Source organism: Numenius arquata, chromosome 11 (assembly GCF_964106895.1).
Source record: "Numenius arquata chromosome 11, bNumArq3.hap1.1, whole genome shotgun sequence".
Lineage (NCBI taxonomy): Eukaryota > Metazoa > Chordata > Aves > Charadriiformes > Scolopacidae > Numenius > Numenius arquata.
This window is the reverse complement of record NC_133586.1, coordinates 15,994,751-16,014,153: the sequence shown is the minus strand read 5'-3', so window position 1 is coordinate 16,014,153 and position 19,403 is coordinate 15,994,751. Positions and strand designations below refer to the sequence as shown.

The 19,403-nt window shown below is 44.3% G+C and overlaps 2 protein-coding genes across 4 annotated transcripts in view; one reads left to right on the top strand and one right to left on the bottom strand.

The window, feature by feature from the left end:
• MINDY2 (MINDY lysine 48 deubiquitinase 2) overlaps positions 1–10,899 on the bottom strand; it is a 33,119-nt gene extending 22,220 nt beyond the window's left edge. Inside the window, exons 1-2 of the mRNA XM_074155534.1 lie at positions 10,106–10,899; positions 1,410–1,467 (exon numbers count right to left, since the gene is read on the bottom strand). Of these exons, the coding sequence (XP_074011635.1) occupies positions 1,410–1,467; positions 10,106–10,738 (691 nt within the window). The 5' untranslated portion in view covers positions 10,739–10,899. The remainder of the gene's footprint in view (positions 1–1,409; positions 1,468–10,105) is intronic.
• A 1,778-nt stretch (positions 10,900–12,677) lies between these two features.
• The window catches only part of ADAM10 (ADAM metallopeptidase domain 10), a 49,330-nt gene continuing 42,604 nt past the window's right edge, over positions 12,678–19,403 (top strand). For 2 of the 3 annotated variants that reach the window (XM_074155681.1, XM_074155680.1), the window contains exon 1: positions 12,689–12,972. In XM_074155681.1, coding sequence (XP_074011782.1) covers positions 12,918–12,972 — 55 coding nt within the window. In that variant the 5' untranslated portion in view covers positions 12,689–12,917. Of the gene's footprint in view, positions 12,973–19,403 lie in introns of all 3 variants that reach the window. The other variant, XM_074155679.1, reaches the window with a different exon arrangement.

Here is a 19,403-nt window from a genome sequence, read left to right as displayed (position 1 = left end):
AAGATACAACCACTTATCCTGACAGATACTGTGAATATTTTGGCATATGTTTCCATACACTGGTAATTCTGAAAGGCTTGTATTCCACCTGTGTCTACAACACTAATCAATCTACAAAACTAATCAATCAGTTAATCAACACACTGGGGTTCAAAATTTACAAAATTTTTAGTGACTAGTATCCATAAACTGCCTCTCTCAAATTTTTCAGATTTTATTTCAATGCTTTTCATATTTATTCCCTTGCACCATTCCTAAAAAATATGTTTCTACTTAAAGAAAAACATAATTACAGGCTTCCTAATTTACAATCTTTTAAGTTAAGATTGTTCAGAGTGGCCAAAGGACTTTTTTTTGTTTTTCTTAAGCTGTAGAAGAACCATTTGGCAACTGCTAATCCTGTCGACTGAACAGGAACCTAAATAATTTCAGCAGGTAATTTTGTTATTCAATTTAATAAGATAATTCAAGAAGCTAATATATGCCTTCAAGAAAGAATACACACATTGTGGCAACTATGATTATGCAGTGACTTCACACAGTATTATTCTACCAATACAACTAAAAAATGTTTAGACACAAGCAGCAAGATTTCTTAAGACTTATTTTTTTTAAATTATGCAATTAACTTTTTTCTTCCACTGAAAGCGATACTCTTTTGAAAAGAACAAGCTACATTCTTCACAAGCAAAAAAAAAAGAAAGAAAATATAGTAGGTGGGGTTTTTTCTCCTGCTCAAGAAAAATGAAACAGTTTATTAAGCTCAAATGTTTTATATTTGTTAGGCTACAAGGTAAAGAACTGTGCAATACATAGCTTAAGTACTAGCCCAGCTGCACTTTTAACACCTGGCTCATTCTGGGCTATTGAAGTTACAGACTTGTCAGACAGGAACGGCTGCAGTTCTGCTGAACACCCAATCTGATAAGGGAGTAGTGCCTGCAAATGAGACCCCAATCACTGCGACGACTAAATTAATTTTTTCCTGCTATTTTAATTGGGTCATACTACCAAGGATTAGAGTTACTGCAGACAACTCTAAGTAAGTCAAAGGCACAGTTGACTTACTACATCCTGTTAACTACAACAGAACATTGTTAAAAGAGACATGCCTAAGTTTAAACCTACCAATGTGTCGGTGTACTAACCCACACCAACTGCATCACTAGACTAACCACTTAGGAGAGCAGTACAGAAAACCTCTAAAAGCAATTAAGGAAAAGCATGAGTAACTGAGTATCATCAGTAGTTTTCTAGAAGCATGCGTTCAAGTAAAGCTGAATAAAAATAGTAAATTTATATATATATATATAAATAAAAAATAGTAAATAAATAGAACAGTCCTCCTATATTACTACTCACTAACAAGTATAATACATAATTGAAAACCATTTATTGTAATTACTAACCTAAGTATTCCATCAGCTGTTCAGCCGTTATGATTTCCATCATTGGTGGCAGCTTAATCTGTGAAAGTAAAAGTAAATTCTCTTTAAAATGTCAAAAGCACTAGAGTTTAGAAATTTTTAATAGGGTATTTCTAAGACCGAAGCCTTCTGAGCACATTCGCCTCACCAATTTATAAGAGCATTAGCGTACTGGGACCAAGAACATTCCCAGGACCTCTACTAAACAACAGCTACAAGAAGAGGTTAAAAAAACAGGCATTTTGGTTTTTAGAGCAACCACATGCACACAGTACTCTATCCCACTTGCAGCTCTCCGCATTGTGCTCTCTCCTCCCACCAAAGCATCCTCTCCACCATCTCCTCCATCCATCTCCTCCCACCAGCATCCCCTGGACCACAGAGGAGCTCACACCACTGGCCGCACTAGTCCAGCTGCAAGCATCCAGGATGAACAAAGCAGGAACTGCAGCCACACTTGGTTAAGAAAACTTCACCTTATTCAGAAAAGTCTTTGACTCCCTGCCTTCATTATAATGCTTAACTGAGTCTTAAGTCACAAAGTTCCTGCATACAGAACAGGGGCGGTAGAGAGTGTGGTGGCTGCAGGTGCCGGGACAGGGAGGAGGAGTGACCTCCCAGCCTCCCATCCCACACCCACATTTCAAGGCTTTTTGGTTTCACCCCATACAGAGGAGACTGGACACACAGAACTCGGTGGTGAAGCTTCTATTCCCCTCTCCCCAACCTACTCCTAGCATCATCACCTGCTAAAAACAACCATGTTGGCAATGACCAGAGCCAAAAGCTTCTTATACATTCATCTCCCCCATCCAGCATCCTGGACAGAGGTTTTAGTTGCACTCTTTCATTTACACATCTCCCTGCACTAACAGCCAAAGCACAGACACGTATGAAGGCACGCTTCTGGCAATCAGAAGGAATACCAGGAGTATATTGCCTTTAACCATAGCCTGCTCAATTTTTCTCTGCATAAATGACTTATTTTTCTAGGGTTTGGTTTGGGGTTTTTTGGGGTTGGTTTTTAAGCTTTCTCTTCAGTTTTTCATCTTCTCATCCCATGTTTCTTCAACATCTTACCACCGAAAGTCTACAAAGCCTGGTGTTTAGGATTTTTTAAATCAATTTCCTCCATACTGATCGCTGTTCTCCTTGACACATATAAAAAGACATGATGTGAGATTGTTAGCTCCCAGTTAAGATTTAATGGGCTCCAACTACTTTGCTGGCTGTGAAGACGAAGGAGGAAATAGAAAGCCATGAGACAGAAGAACAATACACATAAAGCCTTTGGGATGCAGCATCCCAAACTCAAAAATACTCTATAGCAACACACTACGCTGTTCACATTGTGATGGAGAGGTTTCCTTCCCAATCTGAAAGCTAAGCTTTTTTAATAACTTTCCAGAGAAAATGACATGTGATTAGACTAAGTCTATCTCACTACCAATTTTAATCATATATTTGACACATTTTTCTTTTGTCAAATATGGTTTTACAAGAAGTTTCATTAAATTTGCAAGAAGAAAGAGACACAAGTTAATATGGCCTTGTTATTTATACACTGGCTAAGAAATATGCCCATACCGGGGTCAGAATGGGCCACATGGCATATACCACCCATTGATCAACCCATAGGTGCTGGACATAGAAAGAAGCTGACAGTACTGGGATCTGGGGAAGGAAGGGAATGAAAGTATGAACCGTTAGTAAAGCAGGAAATTAGTGAAGCATAAATTCATAAGCAGAACTAATTAAACCTTCTTTCTTATTAAAAAAACCACCTTAAAATGATATGAATTAAACAAGAAGAAAAATCAGTCATGCATGCATAGGCACATGAATTTTTGAAAACATCTTTGAAATGAGCGACAACTGATTGTAACGTACAAAATTTCTTAACCTCTTCCCAACACTTCTCTAAGTTCTATTCTACTTGGAAGGCTAAATGTTTTCATAATCTTTGATCCTGTTCATAATATTCATAGTGAGTATGCGCATAAATATAATATATTGTGCCATGTAAATAAAAGGACTACAGGTTCAAAAAGCTGATTCTTAAACTTCCAGTTCTGAAATGGAATCAGAGCCTCAGCAGCCCTGAGCTGGTCCGGTTCATTATGGCTCCAAAGGTGAGCCGATATAATGGCCCAGGACAGACTCACTCACACCAGCTATGCCTGAAGTGGTGCCAGGACTACAAACAGCACAGATGCGCCAGTATAATAGGAAAGAAAATTAGTGCTGTGCCCTCAACTATTAGCAGGACTACTGTGATGATTCTTTCAGGACTGAAACTAGCTCTTATTATTTATTTAAAACCATTCATATCAGCTCAGCCAGCATTGCTTGGGGGTTTCTGCTCTGCACTACATTTGGAAATCCAGAAGTACGCCTACGCTACAAACAGCAGCAGTAAAGCACAATGACATGGGTCACCTGTATGTGAGCTCTGCGTACTCATGGCATAAATGTATTAATGTTTCAGACTTTATGGACTGAAAGAGGTATTATTTGCATCATTGGTTAACAATCTGAATTTTCCCTCACAATTGTAATGCTATGCATTTTATATTTTTTACTGCAGAACCAAAGCAAAGTAGTTTTATTCATATCTGCAGAATCTCTCACAGTAGGACATTTTAACAAGCTGAATCTCAAAGTTGACTGCTAAATTAAATGGTAAACAAACTTAATGGATTACTTAATGGCATAATTTTAAGCCTGGCATGTTTTGAGGGACCTTGACCGCACCTTTAAACCAGCCTAATGGGGTTCCAACATAGTCATAAGTATTTCTGAACAGAGCTGACTTAAGGGTATAGAGAGAACATGACATTTCTTAACTGGTCAGAGCTTAATTGCGAGTTGCGAGCACTTAAGCTACAGGAAATGTACAACAAAGAGGAAACGGGAAAGGAAAACACCTTAAAACTTGAGAGAGAAAAATCATATAGAACCACAGTCATTCTCCACATAAATCAACAGAAGAAAACAATGTACACAATAGTAGTGAAAGCTGTTGTTATCCATAACAATCTGTTATTTTGAGGGACAAGTCTTCTCAGTAGGTTTCAATGCTTAGTTGCTAGATTTTTACATTAGTTTTATATTTTAGGAAAAACGTGTTTCCTCAACTCCCACCCATTTCCTGTCCCCCTCTATTGCAGTTTCCTGGTCTTCCACCCCAATCTCTCTTCCTATCTCTAGCTACTTTTATATTTCCCACATTCAGGAGTGGGAAACTAAATCTTTCTCACCCAACTACAACATGAGATACATTACAGCCACCTTTGTGCTAAAAACAAGATGGGTAAACAAATGCTCATACTGAACAGTTTGTCTAGTACAACCCACACAGTTTCCATGCATTTGAGTACAAACTGGAAAACTACGCGATATTAATTTTAAATATTTTCCACTGTATTCTCCCATACTTCAGAAGGCCTTAAAAAAACCCAATTAAGTTATATAGTCCTGCACAGAAGCTAAAACATCCAAAAATGCTATGCATATAGAAAGGAATTAAACAAATTTCTAATGGGCTATTATTTATAGTCTCAGAACACATTTATCTAAAACATGCGAGTCCCCTGAATTCAGTGTTCCAGAAGAGGTAAGGGCAGTTTCAAGCTGCCTTGAGAAAAATCAGTAAACAATTCCTGCAAATACATACCTCTTGCCTTGCAGGAACAGCTTCACAAACTTACCACATCATAGCCTGGTAGTACATGCTGCCACCCCATAACCTTACCATCTTGCCCCCAACCAGAGCTCCTCCAGCCCCTCAGAGCAGGCTTCCTACTGGAAAACCCACAGATGGGTAAGCTCAGCTCATCCTGCAGACACGGGGAGGAAGGCTGCCAAGGCCTCTGCTGAGCATCCATTGGAAGCTCACCAGCAACTCGCCTTTGGAGGCTGAGTGAGTTGGTCTGAGCAATCTGTGCAAATTCTGGCCATAAGGAGGTTTAGGTCAGTAACACGAAAGAGTAGATCATGTGTGAAGGGCCGGTGCCAGACCTTAGACCAGGCACTGCACTGCAGACTCCGGCAAATCACATGGATGTCAGCGGGAGCATGCTGTACTTGGCTCCACTGAAAAGAGGCCATTTTTACAAGAATCTAAAACTAAAAATTTCTAACTAAAAATTTTTTACTTCACCTCTTCTTTCTTCTGCACCTCTGTTTGGATACATCTAAGCATCAACTGTTACATAACATTTACTTACATAATTGTTACAATTGCCTAAACAGGTAATTCACACAGTTCTGAAAGTTACCAAAATTTTAGTGGAACTAGGCATATAGGGAACACAGCTCCCAAAACCTTCCATTCGTTGAGAGGACTGTGATAGAAAAAACTTTTAAGGATTCCGTCCAATATGCTACTGGAATTATTCTCCTACATAAAAAGTCATAAGGACAAGATATTCTGTATGCACTCACTTCTCAAGACAAGATTAATATTATTTATATTTGCATTACATTATTTTCCCTTCGGCTTATTTTATGGTCCAAAACAGTTTGTTTCTCTGTTCCCTGGACATTTCAGATACATAATTTTGATGTAATACACAAAGGTTCACAGAGTTCTTAAGCTACATGACATTGCATCCTACCAAAGAAACATGGAGCAGAATTACATGGCACCCTTACCGAGCTTTTAGCATCTGATGATTAGCCACGGAGTACAGCCTGAGAAGGGCTACACCCACACAGAATTACAGTTTAATGCAATGACAGAAGCTATCAGAAAGTGGTGCATGAACTGCACCTAACAAAGACCACAAAGAGTACTCGGAAAAGCAAGCTTTGCATTGCTAAGCTTAACTACATAGGGTCTGAGTACCACAGGTCTGAGGACAGACCGAGCAGTCTTCAAATCTAAAGGAGCAGAAAGACAGGGCCCTACACTACATCAGAAGAGACAACCCACACTTATACATACCTTTAAAAATGTTTGTTTCAACACTGACCTCTGCTTTCATTTCCATCACAGAAGCCTGAACAGTTACCATGCTGTTTCGGACAAGTTACTTTTTTGAGTTGGTACCACATGGCTTTTGTTTTCTTTGTACTTAGAGGAGCATTTCTGTAACACTTCTGTAAGCAGAACTCCTCAGCTCTATCTCCTAAAGGCTAAACAGCAAGTTAAGCTTACACAGGCAGTCTGCAAAAACACTTCCAAAGAAAAGCCATTCCATAACTGTAACATTTAAAAGTACAGCTTCTACAATCTGCCACCTCAAAGTTGTGTGTCCAGGCTCCTTTGAAAGTAGTGGATAGAAGAGAGGTAGCAGTTTTATCGCAGGTTGAGTTGCAAAACCTTGTACTATCAAGAAGGAATCTGAACAGTCCCAATGGGTTACTATTTCAGAATTTCCAAAAACCCAAGCGTTGCCAAACCAATATCACGCAAATGAGAACATACAGATGCAGCACCCTATAAGAACCAATTCTTTAGCAGTCTATATGCCTGTATCCCTAAAGATCTTAATTCTACTATCAGAAATACCTCCAAAAGGCATAATAAAAATTTAATAATTACTCAGAACAAAGAAGAATCTTATTCATTAACATAGCAAGATCTTCATAACCTTTAGAAAGAAGTATATGGCAAACTTACCTAAGGTACAGTACATCTTAAGTCTTCTTGTTATTGCAATCCCTTAAGCAAATTAACAAACTACCTGTAGTCTCTCTTTACTCAGCGAGTGCTCTCTCAAAAAAACTGTTTTGAATGAGGAGGACTGGGACACACAAACAGAAGGTCACAAAACTGTAGTATATTTAAAACAATACTCTAGTGTGGGGGTTAGAAGCTTTCATTTTCAGCAGCTGAAGTACCTGAAAAGGATTTTAGGCATAAACGTTTCTGTGATTAGAGCCTACATACCCTTTAAAGGCTTCCCACTTAGTACTAAGCAGTAAATAAAGATTTTGGTTCTAAGCAAATTGATTGTGTGCACTTGTCACAAACAATTATGTGAATTAACTTTCACAGCTGCACAAGCCCAGCTGACACGTAGTATCCGATCTCAAGGTTATCACTCTCATTCTGGAATAACGAAAGCATGCAACTCGTCACGCAAAGGGAATTGTTTGTGAAAACATGAAAACTAGTATTCCAAGGACCATTCCAAGTACGTGATTCCGTGATTTCTCAACTTTGAACACTTGCATGTATTATCTGAAGTTATTTGAGACCACATCTACCTACAGGATGACCAAACTCTCAACCTTGTCAGAATAGAGTTCTGAGAAGGAAAGTTGGTGGCAGATACAGGGAAAAGAGCCCAAAACGTAACTGTTTACCTTTTATTCTCTGTTGTGGTTTTATTTCCCACCCTCATCTCCTTCTTACTCCATTTTATTTTCCATGCCACATAGCTTCTTTTCACCTAACATTTACTATGGTATCCTCGCTCTGCTTTCACCTGGCTTCATCTCTTAGTCTGCTTCCTTGTTCCCAAATTATGATTACCTGACACAATCTAGCATTCATTTTGGTTGAGAAGAAGCAAGAAGAATGTAGCTGTCCACCCTCAGCCTCGGTATGTAGCTAGCTACTGTCAGCTATGTACAGATGAGCTGCCAGTAAGCTTGCCACTCCAAAAAATGCCAACATGGCTCTTGACTATAAACTGGGGAAAAGAAAGGCTAATTTGGAGAGCAACTAATTAGGAAAACCAATTACAAGCAGAGGCAATATACAACCAAGAGGAAAACCCTCCAGTCTATAAATAATAAGTCATGTGATAGCAGTTTCACTAATTTAGCTGCCTGTCTGCAACTCATGTAAATTCTGCTGAGGTTTTACATAAACAGACAGGATTATAGAAAATCCTTCCTGTAATCCTAGCGATAAGAAACAGCAGGGCACTCCCAAGAGGTGTTTTGATTTTCACCTATTTATGAAATCGGTATCACCTTAATTCTCACTAATGTCATATTTGATCAAAGCAGAATGTCAGTTAAAATTCTGGATACAGGACAACAGAAGAAAGCAATCATATTTAAGGAGGAGAAGGAAGAATGCTAAGGAACAGGACTTCCAAAAACTTAAATGCAAACAGCAAGAACAGTGCTGTCCCATTTATATGTTTTTATTAAATGAAAGGTTAAAAAGGGAAATTCTGTAACCAGCCATTTATTTTAAAACACCACTACACAGAATGACAAGCAACAGTAAGTTCTCCAAGGCCCTCAACTCACCCCCAGGTGTTAGAGGGAGCACAGAAAGTAAGTATTAAATACTGAAGTTGAAGACAACCTTCACATCCTCTTGAGGATGGCAGAACCTACAGAAGGCAATACCTTAAAGTCACACACAACTTCCCTGTACTGCTTTCACCAATGGCTAAATATCTACATCACTGTACCCACAGCCTTCCTCCTGATGTACGAGCCATTCTGCTAAGGAAAACATGCAGAAACTGTAACTCAAACAAAATCATTAATCTTCTGGAAAGTTACCTTCCCCTAAACAAATTTATTCTTATACTATTATTTCCATTTTGACCTTTTCCTATGTCACCTGTTACATCCGTAAACAACCTTCTACTCCTCCAATACCAAATTTCTTTTCCTTGGTACTACAATGTAGAAGCTATTCCCACAAAACTTTCCTGTTCTACGACTCCTTTCTATCAGCTCACCAACCTCTGGGGGTTGAATTGCCAGCATTTCTTGAGAAGTCCCCCCTCCTCTTTGCTTCGCAATGCACGCGGCCTCATAGCTCTTCTCCAACAGATATTTCTTTCCCGTATAGATGTTAATAGTTACATTATGCCTTACATTTTAACCACTTAAATGTTAAAAAGAATTACTTTAAGACTACAGGAAGTCTATATCCATGATGGCTATTCAAATATAAAAGTCATAGAATCATAGAAACATCTATGTTAGAAGGGACCTTTAAGAAGAGTCCAACCATTAACCTAACACTGCCCAAACCACTGCTAAACCATGTCCCTCAGCACCAGGTCTACCAGTCTTTAAAATACCTCCATGGATGGTGATTCCACCATCTCCCCAGGCATCCTGTTCCACTGTTTGATAGCCCCTTCTGTGAAGAAATTTTTCCCAAGATTCATCCTAAACCTCTCCTGGCACAACTTGAGGGCTGTTTCTTCTTGCTAACTTCGTAACTTCCACGTCTCAAAGCTGTACTTGATCACAATCTGATTTACTTGGTAAATACAACCCACACTACATAACTGTACAAACATATCTGTTATTCAGGCAGCTACTTGTACAAATCTGTATTTTATACAATTCTGCCTACGCTTCATTACACAAAACTAACCTATTTTCCCAAAATACTGCCTGTGTTTCCAGCGCTATAAATAGCAACGTTTACTTACTAGAAACCTGCACACATCTGCAGACCATACATTCCTCAGTTTAGCGAAGCATCATCCAGATGTTGATTCCTATTTTAAGGCAAGCCTATATATGCCAGCAGCACCTAAGTAGTGTACCGGCAACAGACTGCAAGCCGTCACTTATTTTCCGAGTTCTCTGTGCGAGATAAGCGCTTAACAGCAGAAATAAGCCTTAAGGAGCACCACCTTCCAGCGGTGCATCAGGGGTGCCAGCCGGAGGGCCCGGGGAAGGCCCGGCCAGCCCCACCGCCGCTCCCCGCCATGACGGCGGCCCGCCGCGCCCCGCCGTACCTTCCAAGCCAGGAGCAGCACGTTCATGATGGCCAGCAACGGGCAGGGCCCGTTCTCGTTCTGGGTGATGACCGGCGTGTTCTCCTCCTTCCAGCGGACCCACTTGATGTGATAGACCGACTGGCCCGGGAAGCGCTCCTTGGAGGCGGAGAGGAGTTGAGAGCCCGCCGCCGGCCTGTCCCCTTCGGGCTGCGGGACTGGGCCCGCTGCCGCCACAACCACCGCCTCCTCCGCGTCGCTGTTGAGCTCGGAGCTGCTGGGGCAGCAGGAGTGCAGGTTGGAGAAGGACTCCAGCGAGTCCAGGCTGCGGGACTCCTCCCCCGGGGGGCTGGGAGCCCCACTGCTCCCGGAGCCGGCCCCCGCCGCACCGCTCTCTGAGGCGGCCGCCGCTTCGGGGCTCTCCTCGCCGCTCTCCGCAGCCCGGCAGGGAGACACCGGCCGAGGGGCCGCGGCAGGAGCAGGGGCCGGCTGAAGGGAAGGGCTGCACTGTCCGCCACCCTCCTCAGCCGCTGCGGGCCCGTCCCTGCAGCCGCCCTCACCCGCCGCCTCTTCCAGGAGGAGCTGGCTGGCGGCGCCCCCGCCGCCCCTCTTCAGCGAGCCCGGAGGCGGCGGGGGCTGCGCCAGGCTCTCCATGCCCGGCCCACCACCCAGCCCAGCTCCTTCCTTCTCTAGTAGCACCGCAACGGCTGATCCTTCGCCAACAGCGCCCGAGACGCCATAACAGCAGCGACGGCTCCGCCCCGCCGGGGACGTGTGGGCGGGAGGGGGAAGCGGCCGCAGGTCACGGCGGGGCCCGGGGCGGGGGGGTGGGGAGCGCCCCGAGGGCGGGGCCGGAGCCCGGGGAACAGCAGCGGAGGTTGGAACGGGTGAGGGACGCGGGGCAGGGAGGGAGGGACACGGACTCTGGCGCCACCCGGAAGGGGCGGCTGGAGGCGGGGCGGGGCAGGGTAGTGCCCGCGTCCCGCCCCGGGGGAGCGGCGCCGGTACCAGGGGTGCGCACTGCCCCCCTCCCCGCCCCGGTGGCCCGGGGGTGGGGGGAGCAGAGCGGATGGCCCCGCCCCGCTTGTTTGGCTAGCGGGGGCGAGGCCGCGCCTGCGCGGGAAGGGCGGGGGGGGTGTGGGTGTGTGTCGGTGTGTGTGCAGCGCCCCGCCCCCGCCGCCTCAGCGCTGAGGGGGGCGCGGGGCGGGGCCGGTTCCTCTGTCCGAGAGGTCTTCGGTGCTTTTTGTTCAGTATCTGCGTTACAAAAACCCGGTTGTGGTGCGCGTGGCGGGTGATTTGCGCAACTCGGGCCGCACCCGAACTGTTGTCCCTCAGTGAGGGACCTTCTCCACCCGGCGCGCGAGAGCCAATCAACACACCGCGCCCAGAGACCTGTTTTTACTTCAGTTGTGCGGAATTGGGTGCCAGGCGTTTCCCACCGCACGATGTTTATAACGATAAAATGCAGCTGATTGGACAACAACGATTCATTCACCGCTCCGAACTATCCACGTGCATCTAAGCTCATGTTTAAAACATTTGGGGACATTACCTGATTAGCGTGCTCATTATTCACAAAGAGGTGTGTATTCTAGCGTTATAATTACCCAAGGGTCGTTCAGGATACACGCCTGGTTGGAATTGGGTCCAGAAGTTACACTTTTTCTATCTTACGCCTAAGTAACCGCACAATAGCACACAAGACACGTTGTTTTCCTTCACACCCTGCTCGAGGTTAGTTACCTTCCTCGGTGCTTCAGCCACGTCCCAAACAAAACTTCCTGATAAACTTTTAACTCTCTTCTTTAGGCATCGTAACGACCCTGCTCTGTCTATAGAAACCTTCAGCTTTTCGTCACGAATCTCGCATACGGCTTAGGGAACACAAGGATTTACGTTCCGCGCTCCGCTGCTCTCTTGTCTGAGCTCTTCCCCCGCGGTCGCATCGGCTTCGGCCGCCGCATCTGGCGGACGGCCCCTGCCATTCCGCTCTAAGTGCGTGTGTAACAGCTGCCCCCGGCTGTAACCGCCTGAGCGGGGCGGGGGGTGGGAGGGGGGAGGCTGTTTCTATTCTGAAAGGGCCATAGGGATGGAAAAGCACAAATAGAGAGGGGAGGGGGTGACAGTAAACCGAGAAACTCGTCACAACCCCTAACGTAACAGCTAAATCTCTGAGCTAGCGTAGCTGAGTGTAAGGATAAGCCTGTCGGCAAACAAGAAATGAAACGTTTTGTCTGAGCGGCTCACGTTTTCATCTTCACCGGAGGGTTTCCCTTTACGCTTGAATCGTGAAGGTCGCCGAAGCGGACTGAAAATTAAGAAATCCCCGTTCAGCTGAGACGCCGAGGCCTGCCCGGCTCTGCCGCCGGCACACCGCCATTACGCCGGCACCGACCGGCCAGGCCCCGCCCCGAGCAGGCTCCGCCGCCGAACAGGCCCCGCCCTCTGGGCTCCCAGGGCGGCAGCCGCCGGGCGTTGGTCCCCGACGCTCTTCCGTCCGGCTCCGCCCCTCGCGCGCGGGGCGGGGCCGCGGGGCTCGCCCAGAACGCGCCGGCCGCCCCGCCCCGCTGGTGGCGTCGCGCGCGCGGACGGGGGCGGGCGGCCGGAGGAAGTGGCGGCGCGGGGAGCGGAGCGGAGCGCTGCCAGGCGGGGGGCGCCGCCGCTGGGGCCGGGCCGCCGATCCCAGCTGAGCCGTAGCGCGGTATAGAGCGGTCCTCCAGGAGCGGCGGGGGACAAAGCGGAGGGAGGCGCGGAGCTCGCCCCTCCCCATCCCGGCGCCGACCGGGGCGGATGTGCTGTGGGTAGGCGGCGGCGGGGCCTGGGCCCGGTGAAGATGGATCTGGCGGGGACGATAATCCTGCTGTGCTCCTGTGCGGCGGGTGCCGGAGGTGAGGAGCGGCCGGGCCCCGGCCTGCGGCCCTGCCTCGGGGCTGCCGGCCTCTCTCCCTCTCTCTTCCCTCTCCGCCGCGGTGTGGAGCTGGGCTGGGGGCGGCGGGCCCCGCTCCCCGGGGCGCCGCGCCTCAGCGCCCCGGCGGCAGGCCGCGGCTGGGCCGCCGGCCGGGGCTCTCTTTTCCGTTGCCTGCTCCCCGGGCACAGACCGGACCGTACCGTCCTGCCTGGACCCGCTGCCTCCGCCGCCCGGCGCTGGCCCGGCGCCCCCGCCCCTTTCCCGGGACTTTTCCCCGCTGAGGACCGAGTCAGCCCTTCTCCTTTCTTCCCTATAGCGCTCAGCTGCGTCTTCCCCTGCCTGGCTCCGCTTCGCTCTCTTGGGGCTTTCCTTACAGCCGTTCCCGTAATCGCTTCCCGGTTCCCTTCCTCTCCTGGGGAGCCGAGGCGGCAGAGGGTCCCCCAGTCTCCCTTTCCCTGAGGCCGCTTCCCGGAACCAGGAAACGCGGGCAGGCAGAAAGTTCAGCTTCAGGAAATACAAAGCGAGCCCGGGATTTTCCCGAAGCGTGGCCGCGGCTTCGGGGAGGGTCTCCCCTCTCGGCCAGGGCAGAGAAAAACACGGTTGTGTTTACGGGGGACGCGTGACGGGGGCACATCTCCTCCCGTTTGGAGCGGGTTTCCAGCCTTGGGAAACTGCTCGGGCAGTTCCTCGACTCCGTCTGGTGGTGGTTAACCGGTCAAGGCACGGTAGGGAAATAGTTTCAAATTTTTACAAGAGCAGACACTGAAAAAGGTGGGCTTCTGGGGGTGTTAGTAGAGAAGGATGGGTGGAGCAGCTGATAAGGGTTGGCTTCCTCTGCTTCCGTGGGCACCTCTTCTCTTTATCTGAGCTCTGCATCTGTGTGCACCAGTAACAAAGAATCTAGCCCTAAATCCTGGGCTTTGGCGTTTTCTCAAAAAGTAACATCAAAGTCTGGAAAACTTCAGCGGGTTGTACTGGAGGCGAAGCTCTGAGGCAAAAAGCAAGCTGATTTGCACAGTCAGAAGTCATCCCGTTATTTATACAATTAAGAGTGGTATACCCAAAAGACTTTGCTGGTGGCTTTTCCCTCATAAATTCTTGTAAACCATCAAGATATTTCAGACTTAATTATTGGCATACTTTTCAAGGCCTCTTTGTTTTCTGAACTAAACGACGCTGGCATGGAATTAATTCAAAGCGATTCATTAACCAGTTTTGGGGGTTGTTCCCACTGTTTAGTTCTAGGCAGGCAAATATGCCTTAAAGTCACAGTAAGCATGTAAATTATAGTCCTCTGGATGTATAGAAGCAAGTTCATGAAGTGTATTTTATTTTAGAAGTTCATTTTTTTTCTTTGAGAGAAGAATGGGCACCTTCAACATTCCTGGCACTAGGAAGCACACCTCTCTGGCAGGTAACAGAAACACATATCTTTTAGTGTTTAGCAATACAGGTTAATCTTTAAAGAAAGCTTTATTATGCTGGATAGAAATCTAGAAATGATGGTGGCTACACATCTCCAGAATATCCTCTGAAACTTTTCTGGTAAAAATCTCAATGTAATTATGAAAGATTTCTCCTAACTCCGTGTTGAATTAAAATTACTTTTTAATAGTAGAATTTTCTATTGCAATTGCGTTCATATTTCTAGAGTTCCTTAGGTACTGTAAATGGTTTTATTTACAGAAAAATGGAGTTCTTCATTTGCATGCTTTTCTTCTAGGCAGGCATTAATATTTGTGTGAAAAAGGGCAAGTTCATGATTCTTAAGGATGTTACTGTGAGAGCAGTGCAAACTGGAAACAATGGAAAAAAAAAACCCCAACAGTTTCCCCATGTTTCATTGGTATACAGTGCATCTTGTGCTCGTTAGTTTTATACAAATCTTGAAGCTAAGTTATGCTCACCTGTAAAGTTGTCTCATTTTGAACCAAATAAGTATTAAATGTTAATAATTTTGAAAATTCCATTAATCTGCACTTTAAAAAAGTGCTCCTTCTGTATGTTGAGTCTAAGTTTGGAATATTTTTATAGGATACCTGAGTTTGAACCCTTTTTTCAGAATTACACAAGGCTTTGTGCCTGTCTACTGTATTTATACTCTATTGTAATAGTCTTCAGATACTTTAGATATAAAGGTATATAATAGATTAACAGAATGAATTGTAACTTCAGTTCACAGTGAAGTATGAATCACAAAATTGATGTCTTAAAACATTAAGGTACAGCATAACTTGCCTGGTTTATTTGAGGAGAAAGATTGGTGAAGTCTGTTTTTGAAAAAATTACTTTATTTTGTGTAGTATGTATTATTCTTAAAATTATGTAGAAGGAATGCAATCAAAAGCAATCACTAGTGTTGCTGCACTAATGAAGTGTACTGCAATGTCTGTGCTATGCTGCATTGTAACTATTCGGATGGATTATGGTTAAAACAGGTGCATTATCAGCAATATGGTCTAACAGGCTCTGAAACACGTGCTTGGTCAGGTTTTGATATTAGATCACTTTATCACTTTTAGGGCTCTCTAGAAGTTTTTCTTTCTTTGCTGCCACTGAGTAAATATGACCACCATAAAACAAGTGGTCCAGTAGGTCAGTTTGAGTATAGTTTCAATAGTGTGAGAGGGAACAGCCACACTTTTTTTTTTTTTTTTTTTTTTTGTAATTAGGGAAAGGTAGAATTTATCTCAAGTAAGATATAAGGTAAGATATGTGCTTTGAATTTCAAGAATTCTTTTTTTTAAAAAAAAAAACAACATGAATCTCAGCATTTTTCCACAGTACTCTTGGAACTTCTTGGCTTAAGGGATCTATTCGCTGACTGGTGTTGTTAATGATTTTGACATGTGTAAAGTGGTACTTAGTTTGGGCAATACTATTTGCAACTTTTAGTAGCATCCTTTGTTGCATGTGATGAGGATGCATGCAGGTATATTAACCATTACTTAATTATCCATACATAATGATGTTCTATGAGGAATGGAAATAACTGATAGAACCTGTCATTCTACCCGAGGGTCATTTAAAATAAAAAAAGGGGGAAAGAGGAATAGAAAACATGGAAAAGAGAACTAATGAGACTCCCAAAAAGCTTGGATTTAACAATTGTGATCACGCTGTGCTTAGGCTGATAAGATGCTGTACATCAGAGCAAATCTATGATAAATTGTTTGTTTTCACTGGTACAACACACTCTTCTATGTTCCTAGGACTTCCAAGTTTTATCTTAGTGTCTTGTGCTGCTGGATATTGAGCTACCTATTTCCCAGTGAGCATGGGAGAAATTCTGTTTTTTTCCGGACACATGGGGGAGTTGTGGGAAGGCAGTTATGAGCTATCGGCATCTGAGTGATTTAGTTTTCATCTTTGCTATAAATTGAGAATACTAGCCTTCATTAACATTGCAGTCAGCCTCCTGCATTTATCTGGGGTTTAAAATAAAAAAAAAAAAAATTGAGTTTTATATGGCTGGATGAGACAGTGTCTGGTAAAGACAGCTCTCAGGTGGTTGTTTTAGAAATGCCCATGGTAATTAAATAAAATCAGGTGTTTAGGTAGTAACTTTGAAATACTATTGCACAAAAGCCTAACACTGCAGTTTTTTTGCTTTTAAAAGATCTAAAGATTCAGTATGGCAGGGCCACTGTAATGAGTTACTGCTGTCTGGTGGCCCTGCCCTGGCTATGCGTTCCCACCTCTCCTGCTTCACAGCTGCCTGTGTTTGATGGCACAAGGAGCCAACTCAACCCGCTAATTTAAACAAAAGAAATTAATCATTTCCTGCCAGACATATAACTTGTACTGGTGTATTGTGCAGACCCAAGCCCAGTGGGGAGGAAGAGCTAGGACTTGCAGGAGGAAGAAGGTAAAAAAAAAGCACAACAAACCAAGAAGCAGACATCTGTGTACTGCTTACGCTGGTGGTGCCGTACTGTGTAACTATGCCCTAAATGTGAGTTTTCAATGAAGGGAAATGATCCTGACTTTTTTGCTACACATTTTTCTTTCACCAATAACTAACCTGACCAGAAGAGAAAGTACATTTTTCAGCTGGATCAGTTTTAGTGCCAGCACAAGGGAAGAATAGAAATGAAGTGGATGAAAACGGGCAGTGGGACCTACCATTCTGCTGGCAGTTATGAAACTACGGTCTGAATAAAGCCTTCGGTGAAATTCAAGTTGGGAGGTATATGGTAGGATTACTGGCTTCCAATATACTTATGCACAGCAGTGCAAAATCTGAATGCTGGGTACACTCTTTAGTGTCCCAAGTAAAGGGAACATTTTTAAAGAGAAATAAACTCTGCGTTGAAAACAGCTTGAAAAAGTACAACTTGATTTGATTATCTTAATTTTAATTATAATAATAATAATTCTCTTAAGGATGTTTATCATATACTGGCATTTCAAATCTGCAAATCAGTGATGATGCTTGCAGTAAAAAGAGTTGTCTGCTAAGTTAGCCCAGCTGCTGAACAATTTCTGGTAGTCTATCAAGTTGTATTCTGTGCTTTTGTTCCACTAACAAACTTGAGTTACATTTGAACTATTTGCCTTTGTCATGCAAGTCTTAATCTGAGCGGTTTAATATAAACTTTACCTTTTAGAACAGCGTGTGCTTGATTTATCCTCTTATGGGAAGTTAAATGTTGTCATCTTTTACCACATTATATGTAAACTTAATAGATGTTTATGTTTACTTTGGTAAACTTTTGGTGCTGTTTATTAACAGTCTTCTTGATGTGCATGAAGCTAGCTTCTGTAAGGATTTCCTCCATGATCTTCCCAGATGCTGAGGTTAGTCTGACCAGCCTGTAGATCTCCAGGCCCTCCTCCTTGAAGATGGGGAAGACTTTTGTCTTCCAGTTGTCAGGTTCCCCCCTCCATCACCATAGCCTTTCAGAAAGGTGATAGAAAGCCTCAGACCACAAATTGGCATCAGCCAGCTCCCTCGGCATTCTTGGATGCATCCCATATGATCCATGGACTTACGTATATACAATTGGCTTAAGTGTCCCCTAGCTCATTTCCTCTGCTGCAGGTACTGTTTCACTCCCACAGACTGGGAAGATTTTGTCTGGAGGGAGGGAAAGTCTTTGTAGTATGGGAAAATAACCTCACTGAATTAACCGAACAGCAAATCATTTAGCATAGACCACCAAACAGTTGTTGTATGTAGCTGCTCATGGTGCTCCAGGAGGCTTCATAGCTACAATCCCACGGGTGATGTGTTTTACCCTTTGCATAATCTTGGTTGGAAGGTGAGAATGTAAGCCTCAGACTCCCTGCCTGGCCAGTGGGATTTGTGTCCGTTCAGAACAACAACTGTAGACACTCCTTTACAACTCCCTAGGGATGCTGAAGAGCTGTAAACACTCAGTACGCAAAAATCTTCCACAGGGACTGTCAGTCACCTAAACGCTCTGCCTAGTTCTGTTTAAAGTCCTTCCTTGTATTCTAAGTCCATGAAAATAAAAGTTCATTCCTGGAGGGTTTTTATCATAGGAAATGCCACATTTGGTTTAGCAGGTCGTTAGAAGACTATCCTATCAGGTTCAAAAGCCATCCTGTTGTGACTCTCGGATATCTCTATCCTAAAGGGTTTCTGTCCACTAGCTTAGCGTTCAGGTGAAGTATAACGTTGGCTTATTCCATTAGGTTGCCTGAAAAGGCATTGTGCTGTCTTTGATGTCTGGTTGATGCTCCCTTAAACTATATTTAGATGCTCACGGTTCAGTGTTCCTTATTGCATGCTTCCTGATCTTATCCTTGTTTGAAAAGGTCTTAGTCTTGCAGTTTCTATTAAAAAAAAAAAAAAGTAGTTTTTCAATGACAACAAAATAACAGTAGTTTATCACAGAGGCTGAGACCTGTGTGGGTGATATTGTAACAATGTCTTGGGGTGCACTACTCCCAGATTCTGTGATAGATGTCTTCCTTTCTGATTAGAATCTTCTAATTACAAAAACTGGAGCTAGCAGTTGTACCTTCCTCATGCACCTCAGTGATGTCTTCTTTCCAGTTTAACAAACTTTTGCCCTGGGATCCTGTAAATTCTTGTGTTACCGAAATTGAGTTGCTTATTAAGCTACCTTTGTGAAGAAGATAATCACTTTTGATACGCAGCTGGTTTTATTAGGAGGAGATTGCTTATCAGTTGTAGACTTTGAACGTTATAGCAATGTTAAGGTTGTATGTGCTTCTGGATGTGAAAGTAAATGTTCATTCTGAAGCCTTGATTTCAACCCTGTCTGAAGTCCCTTTCTAGAAAAGCTATGAAATAGCATGCACTCCAGGTGATATGCAGCTGCTTTGGTTTGGCAAGAGGAGAGCAGCAAGAGTGTTTGTGTTAAGTGCTCAGTATGAGAGTACTTAAAGCATAAGGAGTTTTTTAAGTTTTGGAGAAAG